Below are 18,891 nucleotides of genomic sequence, written 5' to 3'. Positions count from 1 at the left end.
CAACTTACCCCCCCGACACCCCGATTCAGTCCAGTGTTTGCCTCCTCCTCGCTTGTGTTGACTGGAGAGCAGCTGATTGTCTCTGCGCCTGCAGACTTTACTGATTTTTTTTACTTTTCGACATCAGAGGCAAGGAGATGATGGATGGAGGGTGAGGGGAACTTAACGAGTGTGAGGAAAAGAAAAGAGACGGATATCACAAGTAATGAGGAGGAGTGGGAGTGTGGGGTTGTGGGGGTCCTGCAGCGGCAGCTTGCACTGACACAGAGCAGCCACCTGCAGTGTTTGAGAGAGAGAGACGGAGGGAGAGAGGGAGGGAGGGAGGGGTTTGAGAGAGTGAGAAAGGGAGGAGAGAGGAATTGCAGGCAGCAGTATTGTGAACAGCCCGGACAATAGAAGGACGCCACCTCGGCATCTGTAGGACCTCTCGGCTCCTCAGCCCAGAAGGGAACGACTGAGGGCTGTTTCTGCGTCTCAAGACTCAAGAGAGACATTTTTTTTTTGATCACTCTCATGTCTGCTCGAGTTCATTCTGGGTTGGACGGGGGAGGCGATTACTTAAGTGGTCTTCTGAAGTATAGCTGATTGGATCCATGATTGGATTTTCTTTTTCTCTTCTTTTTTTCTCTACACATTTCCATGCTTCTCGTGTGACCAAAATGGGATTTATGTGGCGGGAGCCTCCTCTCAAAACAGGATTGCTTTTGCACCAGGTTGAATAGATGATGGATGGGAGCGCTGACGAGGGGAAGAGAAGCTTTCAGGATGAGTTGTCGGCTCTGTTAATGTGTTGTCCAGCACGAGGTAGAACCAGTCCGGGTGGTATGTAACTCTTTTCTCTCAGCAGGGACGTTACGTTACCTTTTCACTTAGGAGTTAAGGGAATTTAAGAGGGTATATCCACCGCTAGAAAATGTGTTTTTGGCTTTGAGAGTGAGTGAAATCGTCGGTGAGAGGAGGCGGCCGTCGGTCCGTGAACAGGTCAGGCTCCTCCAAGCTGCAGACGGTGTGGCTTTTTCTTCTCGATCAATCTCAGCTCGTGACGGACAGACGGATCGGATCGGACGGCGGGTTTCCCGTCGATGCCGCCCGCACTCGGGGTCGGGGGCCGAGCGCGCCGGACGAAATGCGTATGAGTAGGTCGGGTAGAGGGGGGGAGGGGGATCGGAGGAGAGAGCATGTTGGGTAATTAACCGCCGACAAGTTTCCCAAAGAACTTTGCCGATGCGGCTTGAAAAACTGTCTCTTCCCACCTGGAGCAAGGTGTTTATCTTCCTCTGAGTGTCTCTGCCTTACGAAAGTAAAGCTTCATCACATCAGCTGTTATTGGGGCAGAAAACGCTTCCACCTGACACGGGACACTTTGACTTTTTTTCCCCCCTCCGAGTTGGATATGAACTTTATCGTCACATTTGCAGCGGTGAAGTGAGGCGGCATTAGCCGGTTCTCCACCAGCTCGCAACCCCTCCACCCCTCTGATATCAGGGGGGAGCACTTTGAGCCATCTTTGGCGACCGTGCTTCGGCCCCCGCCGCCCCGCGGGAGCCGACGCCGCCCCGTCCGCAGAGAACACTGTCTCCCCCGCCGCCGCCGCCGCCGCCACCGTCCTGCTGCTGGTGGTGCGCTCGGCTCTGCTGGCCGAGGATGATGTGGCAGTGCCACGTCTCGTCCTCGGAGTGCCGCTGCTACCGGCTGAAAGGTTTCTCCCTGCTGAAGCGCTTTCCCCTGTCGGCAGGTGCCGCGGGCCGGCTGCTGGAGCAGCCCGTGGGAGACTGGCTGGAGCACGTGGGGCTGCCGCAGTACGAGAGCAAGCTGCTGCTGAACGGCTTCGACGACCTGCACTACATGGTGAGCATCCCATTTCCCCCCCACCCCCACACCCTTCCGCCTCGCTCCGCCCTTTCCCTTCTTTTTGTTTTTTTATGTTCCGACTCGACCTCGACGCTCGCCGTCGCCCCGTTGTCGCATGCTCGCTTCTTCGGGACCCAACCTCACTTTTATGATCTTTTTTTAAAAAATTTTTATTTCCTCCTCCTTGTCTTTCCCCGCTCGCTCCCACTTAACTCCGCCAGTCTTTGTGCATTAATCCAATTGACGCCGCCCTCCATTACTGTTGCTGTGAGATGAGATGATCCCATTAGCGTCGTCTGAAGTTCAATTAGCGGAAATCCTGTAACGACCCCTCCCGCTTTTTTAATGAGTCTGACTTTTTATTATGTTTTTTTATTTTTAACCAGCAGCTGCACGGTTTTTATGGTAGGAGTTGTTTATTCTGAGTAGATTTGGCACATAATTCAATACCTCACATGACATCACAGGCTTCACCGTATCCCGAGTGTGATTCGATGACAGAACCTCCCCCCACCTCCCCTCTCTCTCCCCCCTTACGCTCTCAGGCAGAGCACTTATCGACGTTTGCTATATTTACACGCCCATTCAATCGGATAATACGCCGTTTGATCTGCGCTGTCAAACATTTAGTTTACGGGAACTTGGATCATGGTTACGCCCGGGCCAGCGTGGACCAATCAGGTTCCTGCCTCTGTCAGGCTCTCAGACAGTCTGTCTCCATCTCAGGAGGCCGTGTTTTCTGGTTTTCATCCCATCCAAACGGCATGCTGGACTTCACTGGTCATGTGAACACACACGCATGTGGATTCACATGTAAAGTTTTTGTTTTATGCAACTTATTCTATGTCCGGCCCCAGATGTGCTTCCAACACTTCATACTTTATTCATTTAAAAACCGTGCAGAGAAACTCCAACTTATCTTCATTTAAGATGTCTTAAATGAAGATAAGAGGCATTTAAGACAAAGTTATCTAACTAACATGACCTGCACACCAGAATCCTTTTTGTTAAACCTTTTCAGGAGAATGATGTTCGCACAACACAAAAGGAACAATCTCAATACATGTAACAGTAACAGGCCACAGCTAATTTTTCCAAAAAGGTGTCTTATTGACCGCTCCAGGAGGCATTTTTGGGGAATCTGGCTCATATCATGCTGGATGTTCATAGTTATTATCAAAATATCTTTTAAAAGTGTTTTTTTTTTTTGCTGATACACATTTTTTTTTCCTCAGACTTTGCTGAACAAATACATACAATAAACACAAGTATTGGAATTGATTTGGGGTTCCTACGACGGCTCAAACACAGGGAAAAACACTCAAATTGAGGGAAAAAGAGGTCTAGAGTCAAAAACTGGAAAGTATGCCTCTGACGTCATGTTCATGCCAAATGAAGGTCAGCGTTAGACTTCTTTAAATATTGTAATATTTGGACTTCTTGGTCCCCAGAGAGCAGATTTGATCTCACTCAGCAACAATAATCTCACTGGTGTTATGAAGCTTGAAACTTTACGGATGAATACCAAAGTACACGTTTCCTCTCTGTGACTCATCCTCCAGCTGTAGGACTCAGCTGTGTCTGTCTACTTTCAGTATTTACTGATACTCTCCTGAATGATATTCAACATACTTTACATAACCCCGCATGTATCCGCCTCGCTCCTGCTCACCCGGTGTCATCAACACCCGTGTTTAATTCAGAGCTGAAGCCTCTGAAGTTGCTCTTTAGGTTTAATCTTCCTCCTGTCTCTGAGTCTTTCACTCTCACACCGCCCTCAGCTCTCTGCACTCCCTTTTCCTTTCCTTTTTTTTTTTTTTTTTCAAAAGAGGAGAAGCGGCAATTTCACTATCATCAAACGCAGCTTTCAGACCACCTGGCTTCCTGAAACCGCGAGAGGATTTAGAAGAAAAGCTGTAGGCTTCATGCAGCACGTCCTTCTCTCTGTAAATGTTAGCCTTTTTCTTTCTTTTTTTTAAGAATCATGAATTGATCTCGTTTTGGAAATGAGTCACCTTGTCTTCGCTAAACCTTCCCGTGTTAAACGTGCTCTTGTGCGCTCGAGTGTTACCAGATGGATGCTTTGGTCTGCTTTTATTAGAAGTGCCAGACTTGAGGCACAGCTTCATGGAGCCCCCGACAAATAATGAAGGGTTCCTACTTTAATTAAATTGTGTAAAAATATTGAATGAACCAGTTATTTGTGATTGTAAATAATCACGGAAAATTCAATGCATTAGTCTAATCACCATACTTCAACATAACTCTGTAGGTTACGTATTAATAACTTAAAATGATCAACAAATCATTGCTTTGTATGTATGTGTGTATCAAGCTTTATGTTCATGTGCATTATTTCTTGTTTATTTATTTACTATTGAGCACTTTGTGCAGCGTTATTGCCCCCAGGAGATCTGCATGTGAATGGAATAATTATATTTGAGCCATCACCAAACTGATCTAGCGAAGCAGCTCTGAACACACAAACTCCTCCACAGGATTAGATAATACAGATATACATCTTTTCTACCACTTCACGGCTGAATAAACCGAGTTCAGGTCTAAAAATCCCGCCGTGGCATCTAAAAGACCAGTGGTTCTCAAACTGTGGGGCGCAACCCTCTAGTGGAGCGAGGAGGTATTACAGGTGAGATGCAGATTCTTATGAATCCTTTAATCCCACAGTGGGTGAATTATTCTCTGCATTTTACCCATCATCCTCAGTAATTAAGGAGCGTTGTGCTGCTGTGAAGCTCTGGGGCTTCAGTGTCTTGCTCAAGGACACTTCAACATGAAACTATGGGGAGAAAACAGGGACCCGACCGGCTTCCTTGGTAATCTGTTTTGCCAAATCTGAGTTTTTTTGCACATATATAACTTTATTTTAATTTTCTTTTATCCTTTAATTAAAAAAAGCACAGATGGAGGACTCTCAAAAAGTTGGACCATTTTGTTCCAATGTCGTTGGGGCGGTGGGGCTCGAACATTTTTCTTCCAAGGTGGGGCGCGACAGAAAAAGTGTGAGAACCACTGCAGTCGACGAACGAGAAGTCAAATCCGCGCGCAGGCAGAAATAGTCAGTTTCACCGTTTTTTTTTTTTTATCGTCAAACGGAAAAACTTTGGCTCAAGCGAGCAGCCGGCTGTGCCAGACTCTGCGTCGGCCTCCTCTGGGTGTGGGCGGCGCTGAACAGCAGCGGTTGAGAACCGGCCGGCCCGCCGTTGCAGCGACATCACTAACTCCAGTGTTTACTCTGCCGGTCGGACCGCCGCGCCGCCCGTCCCTCCGGCAGAGGCGGATCGATAGCGGCAGTGATTGTGTTGTGTTTGAGCGACGAGCCTCTTCTGAAACCAATTAGACGCTTCTCATCGACTCGTGCCGCGACGGACCCGAGCGCCGCGCCGTCGTCTCCGACCCCTCGCCGCCGCTGACGAGCGAGGCCTCTGAATCAGCTCCTCTCCTCCTCCTCCTCCTCTTCTTCCACCCGAGCAAAAAGCTTGTGGTGTCCGCGTCCTCGGCTGTGACGGGGTCGGCCGGCAGAGCTCCAAGTCGATTTGCATTCGAGGCAGCTGTGTCGCCGATGCACTTCTGCGAGGGAGGAAGGAGGGAGGGAGGGAGGGAGGGGGGGAGGACACTTTGTTTGAAGCGGGCCTCGAGAACAACAAATCTACTTTGTGTTTCCAGTGAATGGAAGTGACTCGCTGCGTACCGGAGACACAAAAAAAAACTTCTGAGGAAAAGACCTCGGATTTAATGTGGAAATTGCAAAGTGGTGAGAGAAACATCAGAAGATGCAACATCTGCTTCTGTGCAGCATCTGTGTAAACTCAACTCGACCGGGCCTCCTCCCTCCTCTCTCCTTCCTCCACTCTCCTCCCTCCTCTCTCCTCCCTCCTCTCCGGCCTCAGTGTTGTTCTCTGCCATTGACTAAATGCCAAAACGCTTTTTGTCAGAGGCGCTCATTGCCACCAGAAGCCCTCAGACCAAATTGGAAATGCAGTAAAGGCTTCGTGCGTTAGCTCAAGGATTGAGAATGGATTCATTGATTTTGCTGTTGGGATTAAGGAGCGGTGATGGATCTTCGCCCGTTTTGAGAAACATAACACAAATTAGACGGAGCAAGCGGTTCATTTTGCGGCACGCCTGTTAAGTACCGCAAACTATGACTTCGGTGCTGTCGGTTCGCCGTCCTTTGGACGCGCGGAGCGAGTGATCCGTGCCCTCGAGCGCCCGGCCTGAATTCAGAGTGCCTTCCAACCGGAGGGACCGCTCTCTGGATGGAGCGCCGCATTTTAATGAGAGCAAAGGGGGGATGGGAGGAGGTTTGAGGAGGGTTGGGGGGGGGGGGGGGGGGGGCAGAGATGGATGGGCCGCACAAACCCAACGAGCTTACATTACTCAACATCTATTATTTCCCCCCAAGTTTGTGCTGATGTCAGCGTCCACCTGCTGAGAAAACGTGGAGCCACATTAGTCAGAATTTTCCCCACGGAGGTATCGCCCAGCACCACGTCTCTCACGGCACGCTGTGTGTGTGTGTGTGTGTGTGTGTGTGTGTGTGTGTTTGAGAGATAGTGTGTGTGTTGGGGGATACATTACTGATCAAGATAAAGTGGAGGGGAATGTAATATTTATGTTGTCTTACGAGATGATCCCCATCAAGTATCCATCACCTCATGAGGGGTGAGACCAGGAGGGTTTAGGTCATGTGGCAAAATGTGTGTTTGGTCCTTCTTGTTTTGAATAGTCCAACAGTACCGGGATAATTTCCTTCAGCCCGAGGTGACGTCTTAACAAGCTTTTGTTGTTTTATCAGACCGACAGTCCAAAACTGCAAAAGCATTCAGTTTACAGAGAGGAACAAGCCAGCAGTGAGCAACTATTTTGCATTGTTTTTCTTGACGAAAGCCTTTTAAACATGACATCAGTTATTAAAATAGTTTGTGGATCAAGTGACATTGACTGATATTTCAGCACCAATGTCAGTCGTTTTATCAAATACACGAAACATTTTAACAGGCTCCTATATTTTTTATGTGAAGAAAAGGCCTATTATTTAAACATGTTCCCTCCCGTGCTCACCTCAGTAATGGCTATCATCATAAACTGCATCTTAAAAACACTTTGGGGTGCAACAAAAGCACGAAGCGGAACATAAGGACCATCACGACTCGTACTGTTACAGCACAGGGTGCGGAAAGCAGCCAAGAAGGTACGCGAGTAAAGACCGGCGCTACGAGCTGCGTTTCCCTCCACCGAGTCGTCGTCCATCAGTTCATCTCCGGCGGGACAGTAATGCAATGATCCATGCGATGTGAAAGCTCTTATTATCCACCCGGCTCCCCGAATAGTTTCAATCCTCAGCCGGAGAGGCAGCGATCGCCGTGTTGCCGCTCAGAGATAACGAGCTTTAAGTTGTCGGTTCAGTGCGAGGTATTAAAGAAAGCAACGGAGACGCGTCACGATGTCTTGTGCTCAACGTGAGCGCCGGCTGACTGGAACACGGCCGGGCTCACGTTGCTCCTCAGTGTTTTATCGCCATGATAACTTTCTTACCCTCCGTCTGTATCTGTCTCTTTGTCTTCCTCTCTTTGTCTTTTGGGTCTGTCCATCTCTCTTTATCTTTGTCTCTCCCTTTTTTTAATGGAAGAAAAAAAAAGTCATTATGAGATAAAGTTATAATTATGAGATAAAAAGTTGAAATTAATTATGAGACGGCTGACCACATGCTTACAGTCTTCTCTGTAAATGTTGCATCACGGTAAATCACATTTGAATCACATTCAACGCTGTGATTTTTACAAGCTGCACAACACAGATTACTTTGAGGTTTTTACCCTCGCTGGCGACCCCCCCCTTCACTCCCCCCCGTCCCCCACTTCAATCCTCTCTCCCTCTTCCCTCCCTCTCTCCCCCCCCCCTCCTCACCTTTCCACCCCTTGTTTGCATCTACAGCGTCTGCATGAAAAACATGCTGTCGGGTTTGACCTACACACTGTTTCTATCCGGTTATTGCTCTGTGTGTGTGTGTGTGTGTGTGTGTGTGTGTGTGTGTGTGTGTGTGTGTGTGTTAGGATTAACTTGAGGTTCGTATTGAACGTGCGCTGTTGCAAGTGAAGCGTCACCGTGATGCTTTAACTCATGAGCTGTAGCTGCTGAGCTCGATCAACAAGATGGACCTGGAGCTCTGACGGACTTCTACGTTGTCGGGAAGTTTTGTGTGTTTTTATTTTCTTCTTCTTCTTCTTCTTCTTCTTCTTCTTCTTCTTCTTCTTCTTCCATGCATCCATCACTTACAGTCGACTATCGACGCTCAGGCGTTCTGCCCCTCCTTCTCAAACCGCTGACCGTCCTGAAGCTCTGGCGTTGATTTATCGCTCCCTTTCTCTGTTATCCGTTACCTGCCACTGATCTTGTAACCGAAGATGGGTGTGACCATCGTTCACACACATACACACACACACACACACACAGCCCTGTCGGTCCCCCCACACAGACGCACATCTCATTTAAGGGGTTATCGACGCGGCCCTCTGCGTACAGTCGGGCGGTCGAGTCCCAGAGAGGAATTTGAAGATCTCACTCGAGAGTAATGCAGCTTTTTTTTTTTTTTTCCTTTTCCTGCCATGGCAGCGTTACGCGGGATCAATAAATCAATACTTACCCTGCTGCAGTGGCTCTTTGTCTGAGTCTGTGTGTTAGATTTGATCTTAGTGGGTGTGTATATATAACTCTTGAAAATCATGTCGCAAAATGATATGATTTAACCCGCAATCTTGTGCTTTTTTTTTTTTTTTGGTCCTATAGGGGAACAATGTCATGGAGGATCAGGACTTGAGAGAGATCGGGATCACGGACCCGAGCCACAGGAAGAAGATCCTGCATGCATCACGCTCGTTACCCAAGGTGACAAAGCATTGATTGATCCTTCAATACTTATTTTATTCAGTGTGTTGTGATGTTGGATCACAAGGCGCTCATCTCCCCTTAACACCGATGTAACAGCGCAATTCACCCTGGCACTGGACTGGGATCCCATTTTGAAAGACTTTATTTATACTCGCTCATACTTTTCCTGACTACATTTCAGAAGCAAATGTATGTATTTGTTACTCCGTTGTATTTATCTGATAGATAGAGTTACGAGGGAGTATATGATTTGCATATAAATGATCAAACCAGTCGTTTCAAGTCCTCTTTTGCGTCACTAAAAGAAAAACATTGTCCATTTGGGAGCCATGTGTCGCATCTTATCTGAATATTAATTTGGGGATTTCACCCCAAAACCTTTCAGATTGTTTCATTTAAATAACTATTTTTGTTCTTTTGAGGCACAAATATCTCAGAAAAAAAAGATCAGAGACAAGTCCAAAATAGAAGAACGCTTTAATTTGTAGAATAGAAGAAGAAATAATCTGTATCTGGAGACTAATCCCTGTGGACTCTGTGCGATCAGCTGTTAAACTGTACAGCTGGCGTAATGATCATTTTCACGGCTTGCCACTGAGATATATATATATATATATATATATATATATATATATATATATATATATATATATATATATATATATATATATATATATATAATAAAATCTCATTATCTCGTTACGTTTGTCCTGAAGCCAAGCGCCCGTGTCTGATGAAGTCCTCTCCTGCAGGTGAAAGCTCTGGGCTGTGACGGCAGCAGCTCCCTCTCCTCTTGGCTGGAGAACCTCGGCCTGCACGAGTACCTGCACAACTTCCTGTCCAGCGGCTACCGCACGCTGGACTGCGTCAAGAACCTGTGGGAGCTGGAGATTGTCAACGTGAGTCGCGGTGACGTACGCGGACCGCCAGGGGTACCGGAGGGTGAAATTGGTTTTTACTAAGTGTGAAAGAAAAAAACTCCAACTCTGGAGTTGCACATAACTTTGGCGGTGAATATCAGGGAGGTAGTTTCCTGTGCTTCAATTGGTTAAAGGTTTAAAGGGAAGGGGAAACCAACTAGTAAGTGAAGAAGGCAATTGTTTTGAATCCAAGAAACCCAAAGATGCTTTAGTCAGAGTTATTCTAAAATAACATCCAGGGTCTCATTCGGTCTGAAGGTAAGCTGTGATGACATGTTAAATAGTGTCTGATGCTTCTTGGGACGCTTCCAACTTTCCAGGCGTCCTCGTGCGCCGCTCCACATGTTCATCAGATCCTCTCCTCTTTCCTTCCAGGTGCTGAAGATCTCCCTCCTTGGCCACAGGAAACGCATCATCGCTTCCCTGGCGGAGAGGCCCTACGAGGAGCCTCCAGTCAAGCCTCCTCGCCTGTCTCAGATCAGGGTGAGGGCCGACAACGGGCCGACGGATGGATGATAGTTGAAAGATAAAGGACGGTCACTGACCGTGTGTGACTTTGCCTCCCCAGTGCCAAGACCTGCCGGGCTCCCAGACCTCGTCCCCCCTCAGTCACGTGGACTCCTACACCGGACGCTCGATGGATCCTCTGCTGCCAGTCGGAGAGCAAGGGAGGAAAAAAGTGCCGGACAACGACTACGACGTCACCCAAAGATATCGCAGCGAACAGCTCAGATCACATGTACGTTTCCATTTTGTCCTCACGTGATGTCGTGGTTATAACGAGCCTCTGCCGGTCTGAGAATACGTTTTTTTTTTAATCCCCCCCCCCCCCCCACTGTTGAAAGAAAAACATATTCACGCTTAATCAGTGACTGTTTCACTGTCATATTCAGACTTTCAGGCTCGTCTTTCTGTCTCTGTTTAATCTCACACACAAACTTGGCATGTCTCCTGATAGCCGTGAGACTGGGGAGTCTGTATGTCTCTGTCTGAAAGAAGGTGGAATTCCATTGTTATCACATCATGCCGAGGCCAATCTAAAGACGTCGTGGTGGGATTAAGCCATGAAGGCGACATGGTGGCCTCGGTGTATTAATAACCATAAGCTATTTAAGAAGGCAGTGCTTCGCTCATTCTCTGAGCAATCTTGAATATGCTATTTGTCTATCACGTTGTACTTCTGACTCTGCTCCTTCCTTACAAAGGAATAAATGTCCTAAATTAATGATTTTACCACCAGGTGTCGAGTAAATTTTTCTATCGCCCTCCCAGGAACGGTACGAAGACCGGCATCGAGAGCCCCGCCTGACCCTGCGGCCGCCAAGTCTGGCGGCGCCCTACGCCCCGGTCCAGAACTGGCATCATCCGCCCGAGAAGCTCATCTTTGAATGCTGCGCCTACGAAGCCAGTGTACGTGCACGCCTCCCTCCCTCCCTCTCTCCCTTTCTCCATCCTGCACACCGCGTGCGGCGCCGTTGCCGTTGAGCACGTCCACCAACACTTTGCTCTCTCCCCTTGTAGTACCTCGGTTCCATGCTCATAAAGGATCTGCGGGGCACCGACTCCACGCAGGACGCCTGTGCCAAAATGCGGGTATGCTGCGAGTTTCCTCTCCGATCTCATGGGACAAACCGCAGGATATGATTCATATTGTATGAGTGAGTGGAAATACACCTTAAAATCCTTTCTGTCCTTTTTTTTTTTTTTCTCCTCCAGAGGTCGACAGAACAAATGAGAAAAGTCCCGACCATCGTCCTTTCCATCACCTACAAGGGCGTGAAGTTCATCGACGCGGCCAATAAGGTGAGCGGCCGCGACCGTGTGCTCCTCTCGGGTGCCTCAGGTTGAGCCCCGTGCGGATGACAGTGCGTTTTGGTTTCTTAATGTTTTGAAGCTGCTGCTTTCCTGTCGCTGTAAATGTCACGCCTGCAAGTTTATGTCAGATTCGTTTATGTTGGACGAGCAGCGAGTCTGCGCATATTGATATTTATTTGACATTCATAAAAAAAAAACCCAGACATTAAAAGGTTACCTTGCTCAGCCTGTGTATCACTTGCAACGACTCAAACACAATTCATGCCCCAATGTCTCCTCTTTACTGGCTGTCTCGTATCTGCATTTCTTTTGTAAATCATATTTCTTATTTTAATAATGCATTATCGCTTGGGATTGAACGCGTGCCGCTTGTTGACGTTCCGCCCCGCTGTTTAGCTTGAGTCTCACGCCGCCTCTCTCTCTCTCTCTCTCTCTCTCTCTCTCTCTCTCTCTCTCTCTCTCCTCGGTGCAGAACATCATCGCCGAGCACGAGATCCGTAACATTTCGTGCGCGGCCCAGGACCCGGAGGACTTGTGCACGTTTGCCTACATCACCAAGGACCTGCAGACCAGCCACCACTACTGCCACGTGTTCAGCACGGTGGACGTGGTAAGGAAGCTTTGGACTCATTCTGACACGGCGTTTGTGTCGGCTTGGCATAAACGACGGTGGAAAAAAAACAAACGAGAAGTGTTTTCTAAAGAACGTTCCCTTCCTTTCCTCCAACATCATCTCCCGCACTGCGTCGTCGACACCGTTATCTCTAGACGGCTGTATCTCCTTGAGGGGTCACGCTTCAGTCGGGGCTGATTGCCTCCTTGTAGACACAGTGCGACCCTGGCACTGATAGCTCGCCCTCCTCCACTTCCTCTGCTTCCCCCCCCTCCTTGATATGGGACGATTATCCTGCTAATCGGCCTCATAATGCAGCCGGGGGTCGTTCCAGACTAACGTCAACTTGTCTTTTTCTGTCTCACTCTTATAGTGTTTGTTCTCTGGCTTGGGAATCTCAAAAATTAAAAAAAAAAATGCTTGTAAAAAAAAAACTGGCCCGCTCTTCCTCTTTCTCCCTCTCTGTGTAGAATCTGACCTATGAGATCATACTGACGCTCGGCCAGGCGTTCGAGGTGGCCTATCAGCTGGCTCTGCAGGCCCAGAGGACCAAACAGCACCAGCACATCCCGCTGGGGCCCGGGTCAGAGGTCATCGAGACCAAGTCCAGCCGGCCCGTGCCCAAACCACGAGGCAGCGTGCGGAAGTCGGCGGTGAGTCGGGCGTCAAACGTAGACGTCTTTTGTACGGAAGAGAGTACTGACCACGTTCTAATAGAGGAAGTTCTGCTACCGGAGAACCACAAAATGCACTTTTCCTGTCCATTTGTCGGTGATTTCATGCTCTCTGTCGCACACACGGTGCAGTCGTGGTGGCAGAGCTGAGGGGCGCAGATGTCTGGAGACGTCGTGCCAAAGGGCCAGATATCTGAACAACGTAATATTCACCATTTCAAAAGCAAATTGTCAATACGAAATGTTGTCAAAACTGAAGCAGGAAGAAGTCAAAACTGCAGCAACACTTGTGGTATTAAAGTACAAAGAACAACTTAAGTGTTGTTAAAGAGTTTTGATCCCCCTCCCTTTTTTAAAAGCTGCGCCAGAAACATAATCCCAGCTTTTTCCCGAATGAAACCCTCAGAACACATCAGACGCGAGTCTCAGAACATTTGTGTCCGCAGCTCTTCACGTCGTCATGACGGCACTGTGTGGATGTTTGTCTTCCCATCAGCATTAAACCATTAAGGAGTGAGCTGAATGTAAATGAGGTCGCACATCTTCCAGCTTCAGGAACTCGACTGAATCGTGTTGAGAACGTGGCGTTTACTGTTTACCTTTTCAACCTTTTGTTTTGATCTAACGCACTTTTGCCTCCCAGTGACACACACTATAACACCTGTAAGCTTTAAGATCACGCTTCTCAAATCAATGTCAATTTCTCTCCTTTTTATTCTCTCTCTCGACCCCTCCTGCTGTCTGTGCTGCTTTTTCTTCTTCTTCTTCTTCTTCTTCTTCTTCTTCTTCTTCTTCTTCTTCTATCTCCTTGTGCTACTTTTTTTCTTCTCCTCCTCCTTTTTCGTCTCTCTTCTCCCTCCTCTCCCCCCTCTCTCGTCTTTCCTCTCTCTCCCCTCTCTCTTCTCTCCCCTCCTCCCGGCGGTGTTCATCTCTCCCAGGACTCTCCTCCTCCTCTCGACAGTCGCTGCTGTTACTGTTACACCTGCACCACCTGCACCACCCATCGTCCCTCCTTCCTCCCGCTGCACTCTGCTGCCCAGGTGCTGCCTCTGCATCCGCATCACCATCCTCTCACTCTTTCCTCCCTTTTCTGCCTTTTTTTTTCTCTCACTGCCTTACAAAATCTTGCAATCCTTCATTTGTGTCATTGCCCCATTTTCTTTTTGAATTTATCTGGCTGTAATTGTCTGTGTTTGTAGACGTATACATGAGCTTCACTTCTATATTTAAGCACATGTGGACTGAAGAGTGTTGCTCTTGACTCAGGCGCCCCCTTGTGGCATTGTGGTGGTAATACAAGCTTACGTTCACATGTTTTTGTTCAAGTGGAAGTCAATGCACTTGTATAAAAGGGGAAAGTGTAAAGTAAGGCCTTTTATAAACGTTTCTCTCAGTGTATTTTAGAGTGACTCGTGGGATTAATAGCAAAGAAGTAAACATGATGCTGTTATTGACACGGCAAAACTCTCCCAGTTAATAACTTACATTAATGTCATTATTCAATCATGTTGTTGACATTTTATGGTCGAAGATTTTTACAGTGGGAATTTTGGATATCTCTTTATCACTCTCTATCGATCAGAAAATACTGTCAACGGCCATGAAAATGTTTTTTTTCTTTCTTTTTTTTTCTTTTTTTGTGTAATACAGTCTTCAAAAGGTAATTAGGGATTAAAAACTGGAAAGTTTGCTGAATGTAAATGCTAGTGAAGAGGAGATTTTTGACTGTATGCAAAATGTATTTTAAAATTCCATCAATTTACCCTCATCACATGCAGTGTAAAGACAACACAAACTGATATACATACAATGAAACCTTTCCAGTTGATTAGTAAATTATTTGTTTTGGGGTATTCCAAGTGTTATAAAAATATGAAATTGGTCAAGTCTAAAATACAACATATTATGGAGGCAAAATAGTCCAAAAATCCCAAAATTGACCAGTGCATGGAAGAAAAAAAATCACATTTTCGGAACGTGTCTCACTTTATGAACGGCTGTGAGAGTTTGACGCCCTCCGTTTGTGTCCGCAGGGCGACATTGTGGAGCCGGAGGGGGACTCTCAGTCCGGGGGCAGCGCCACGTGGCTCGTGGACCCCAAGGAATCCAAGCGCACGATCAGCACTAAGTACGAGACCACCATATTCTGAGTGGACCTCCCCTTCTTCCTTCCGACCTCTGACCTCTGGGCCTGGTCTCACCCATTTTCCCCTCCCTCTTCCTCTCCCCCTCCCTCCCCCCGTCTGTGTGCCTTCCACTGTGACTCCGCCTCTCCCTCTGTGGGCCGGACCCCTGCCCTCCTCCGTCTCCCTTCAGCCGTCACGCTCGTCCTCGTCTGACAACGGCACAACCCTTTGCTCCTTCCTTGTCGTGACCCATCACCACCACCACCACCACCTCCCTCCTCTCGCTGGTGTCACTGACACTCCCAGCTTGCCACTCACCTTCGCTGTTATTCTCCCCCTCTGTTTACCTCGTATACTTCCTGAACTCTAAGTACAATGCTTCCTTTCAAAACAACCCGCTGTTGACTCTCCTTGGTGATAAGCTCTTCTTCTCTTGGTGCTTTTCCCGCTCTATTAGGCGACGGCCGCTCTGAGACTTTTCACTCTGATCTTTCAACTTTCCTGACTCCTCCTTCCCCGAGCGCTGGGGGAGAAAATCTCTGATTTACCGCGAGCAAGAGTGACACGCCCTGTACCTGGACACGGACATGTGTCCTGAGGAAACTGACAGACTGGTCCTGTAGCTCCAGTGCGTCAGCTGGACACGAGACGACGGTTTTTATGTTCAGTGGAGCTCGTGCTGTTGTTGAGGTTTCACTGGATTTACCGGGGGTGAGGGAAGGGGGGATATTTCGCACCGTCAGCGGTCAGCTCGAAGCCAAAGGAAGGTCCTAGCACTGTGATGAGGCTCTTTATGGAGCTCATAAAGTAAGCATTTTGAGGGGATTTTCGAAACAGAGGAACAGAATCGGGCATACAGGCCTGATATGGACCCGCATGTTCGCTGTCCTCGCTGCTCCAGGAAGTAGGCAGCTCAAGCTGTCGACAGACATGCCCTCCTCTCTCTGTCAATCAGAGCACCAGGGTTTGAACCTGGTGCTTCCTCTGGAGGGAACTATAGAACTAATAAGCACTTTTACCAAATCCCCAAGCGCGTAGGAGAGCAAGCGCATCTTCCTCTGTCCGGTCTTTTCTTTCTTCTCTTCACAACAAATGCCTTCGATATTCATTCTGTCAGCATTGCCTTTTTTTGTTTTGCCAATCAGCACGAGGTTAATGTTTCACCGGCCGCAAGGGAAAAAGGTTAATCATTATGAAGGTCAGGGGGGGGGGGCAGGAAGTGATGCGTCACCATCACACTGTTTGTGTCCATTAGTTCTGTGTTGTTGTTTTTTTTTTTCAATTTTAATTTAACCTCACTGCTTTGTGTGCGTGTGTGTGTGTCTGTGTCCCTTCCCTATAGCTGAACACTGTGGCCTCTCCCAGCCAGTAAGACAGGACAGGAATGAGCCCTGTTGCATGCTGGGTAGGATGTTTTGTTGTGGAAAAAGCGACCCCCGCTCCCTATGCATGCGGCAGAATCGCATCGCCGCGGTTGGATCGAGCAAACCAGAGTAACAGGAGACGAGCCGACGCAAAGCTTTCAACACCAGATCATCTCACCTCACCGACCCTACACACACACACGCACACGCACACACCATATAGCTTCACGTCTATTAGAACGTGAGGTTTGAGAATCATGCTTTATATATTTCCTGAGAAATGACCGTTCTAACACCTGGTTTACGATCTCACAGTGAGGAACTTTCAGCTAAAGGGGAAGTGTCTGGGATGAGGAACATATATGTTTTTGTTATAATACAAAGGTACAAACTATCCGACGGAGACCTCACACTGTAGGTACACGGTCCTTCCTGGATTACTCTTCTCGTTTCCACATCATGTCGCGTCTCTTTGTGTCCGTCAACAACGTCTAACTGTGATAACCAATGTGACCGTGCAACGGGAGGAACTCTTTAACTTTAACCAAACTCAAAGGGCAGAGGAGCTGACACTACAAAGACTGTTTTAACATAATGTAACAAGGGGGGGGGGGTGGTTTTTATTTGCTTTGAACGTTTAGTTCTTTTCTGTGTGTTTTTAATTGTTTTATTGGACAATAATGGGTCCTCATGCTGGAACTGGATCAGGCGCGGTTCACTGCGGCTCCCTCTCTCCTTCCCTGCTCCTTTTGTTCAGTTAATATCAGCATTATTACATAATTATTCACCAAAACCTGCCATGCAGGCTGGTATGTCTTTTCAGATTTGAGCTGCAGAACAGAACAATAGGGCACGGCATGTTTGTCCTCGCTGGGTCCCAGTGTGTTGACTGTTAACGGTACTTTTTGGTCAGCCGATGAGTTTATGGGTACATAGCCTGGTCGTTTTTATGATTTAACTGTTGTATATGTGGTACGTGGTCAGGCCAGTATGCGATAACTTTACGGTACACTGTCTTCGGCTGGCTGGTGTCGGCACCTTCGGCCATCAGCTTGGTCCCGTTCTGCTTTTGCACATTGTTGAGGATCAGGAGAGGTATTCGGGGACTAATCTTATGGCAAACAATGATGAGAATGATATTGTACAGGAATCTAGCCGTCTGTATTTTCATACTTGAATGATTTTTGCTTTTATAGATATCTATATATATGTATATGTATGTATGTATGTACGTAATTTTTGACGTTTGTCAAAAAAGAGAAAAGGACTATGTCTTATAAAGTTAAACATATCGTGAATAAAATACCCTGTGATTTAAAAAAAAAAAAAAAAGGCTGAGAAAATGACTCAGTTGGGACCTCACTTCAGAAAAAAAAGATTGTAAATAATCTTGGGCTTCCAGTCTTTTTTTATGATTATTTTTCATAATTGTACAACTAATAAATGGCGCAATTAGAAATGCTGACTCATGACTCTTTATTTGTGCATTAGTTCATCTCTACATCATGTCTTTGACACAGCGATGTGATGCTACATGTAGCGTGCTCCTCTGACAGATGGACTTGGACTTTAACTGATGATTTATAAATGTTTTATTCCTTTACAAAAACTAACTTCATTACAAAAAACAACGTAAGAGCTTGTTCCTCTTCAGCAGAGTCCTAAACAGTTTCTTTAAACATTCCGAATTGACCCATAAAAACTTAATTTTAGCCGTTAAACGGCGAACTCCGACTTCCGGTTTAACCATATTTTTCGCCTTCAAAATAAAAGCACACTGACAACAAAACAGGAAACCAAATATATTTTGCTTACGACAGACAAAAACATGCAACAAAAGACAACACAATTGATAGGCAAACAGTTTCTAAAGTTAGCACACATTGAGTTACTTACACAACATGTAAATATATATATATGTAAATATATATATATATGTAAATATATATGTAAATATATATGTAAATATATATATATGTAAATATATATGTAAATATATATATATATATATATATATATATATATATATATATATATATATATATATATATATATATATATAATGTTGCATTGTTGGCAAATATGAGAACATCAACAGAACAAAAGGGATCTCGGATGATTTCTGAGGCAGATACGAATATGAATTTGCACGCCTGCTCATTTTCAGAGATGTGCAACCGACGTAGCAGATGTGCTGCTGCTCCTGGAAAACAGAGCGGCTTGTCATTGCTCGCTGAGAGGCTGACTCTGTCAGACAGGCCTGCTTTGTTCACACACTCAGGAAACTGACAAGCTCTCCACAGCATGCGGCTTGTAAACAATGAGAATAGCTCGTAAAACAAGCAACATGCTGTTTGTTCTCTTTAGGATAGACACAGGACATGATTGTATGGTGTCACTTTCTAGTAAAACTCTAATTGATTAATATGTGGTTTATAAATATTAACTAGGAGCTTTATAGATTTGTTATGAGACAAAATAAAAAATGTAGGATTACCACATTGATGAAATTCCTCTGGCTGTTGCAGTTATAATGTACTCAATTCCTTAAATAATAGTCGTGGCTTCTTGCGCTTTATAAGTTATTAATCTGGAATAACGCGTGTTACTTTTAATGAG

General features: G+C 46.5%; 1 protein-coding gene across 5 annotated transcripts in view; it reads left to right on the top strand.

Annotated features, from left to right (window-relative positions):
- The window catches only part of LOC137800298 (ankyrin repeat and SAM domain-containing protein 1A-like), a 61,222-nt gene extending 43,491 nt beyond the window's left edge, over positions 1 to 17,731 (top strand). For 2 of the 5 annotated variants that reach the window (XM_068597439.1, XM_068597441.1), the window contains 12 exons: positions 1,736 to 1,848; positions 8,659 to 8,757; positions 9,513 to 9,659; positions 10,056 to 10,163; positions 10,249 to 10,419; positions 10,953 to 11,090; positions 11,202 to 11,273; positions 11,397 to 11,483; positions 11,968 to 12,105; positions 12,579 to 12,761; positions 13,721 to 13,822; positions 14,816 to 17,731. In XM_068597439.1, coding sequence (XP_068453540.1) covers positions 1,736 to 1,848; positions 8,659 to 8,757; positions 9,513 to 9,659; positions 10,056 to 10,163; positions 10,249 to 10,419; positions 10,953 to 11,090; positions 11,202 to 11,273; positions 11,397 to 11,483; positions 11,968 to 12,105; positions 12,579 to 12,761; positions 13,721 to 13,822; positions 14,816 to 14,932 — 1,475 coding nt within the window. In that variant the 3' untranslated portion in view covers positions 14,933 to 17,731. The remainder of the gene's footprint in view (positions 1 to 1,735; positions 1,849 to 8,658; positions 8,758 to 9,512; positions 9,660 to 10,055; positions 10,164 to 10,248; positions 10,420 to 10,952; positions 11,091 to 11,201; positions 11,274 to 11,396; positions 11,484 to 11,967; positions 12,106 to 12,578; positions 12,762 to 13,720; positions 13,823 to 14,815) is intronic. The other 3 variants (XM_068597440.1, XM_068597443.1, XM_068597442.1) reach the window with 3 other exon arrangements.
- The last annotated feature ends 1,160 nt before the right edge of the window (positions 17,732 to 18,891 follow it).

The sequence above is a fragment of the Clinocottus analis genome, unplaced genomic scaffold, assembly GCF_023055335.1.
Source record: "Clinocottus analis isolate CAN_PGR_092001 unplaced genomic scaffold, fCliAna1.0.p SCAF_4, whole genome shotgun sequence".
NCBI classification, from domain to species: domain Eukaryota; kingdom Metazoa; phylum Chordata; class Actinopteri; order Perciformes; family Cottidae; genus Clinocottus; species Clinocottus analis.
This window is presented reverse-complemented; position numbering and strand designations above follow the sequence as displayed.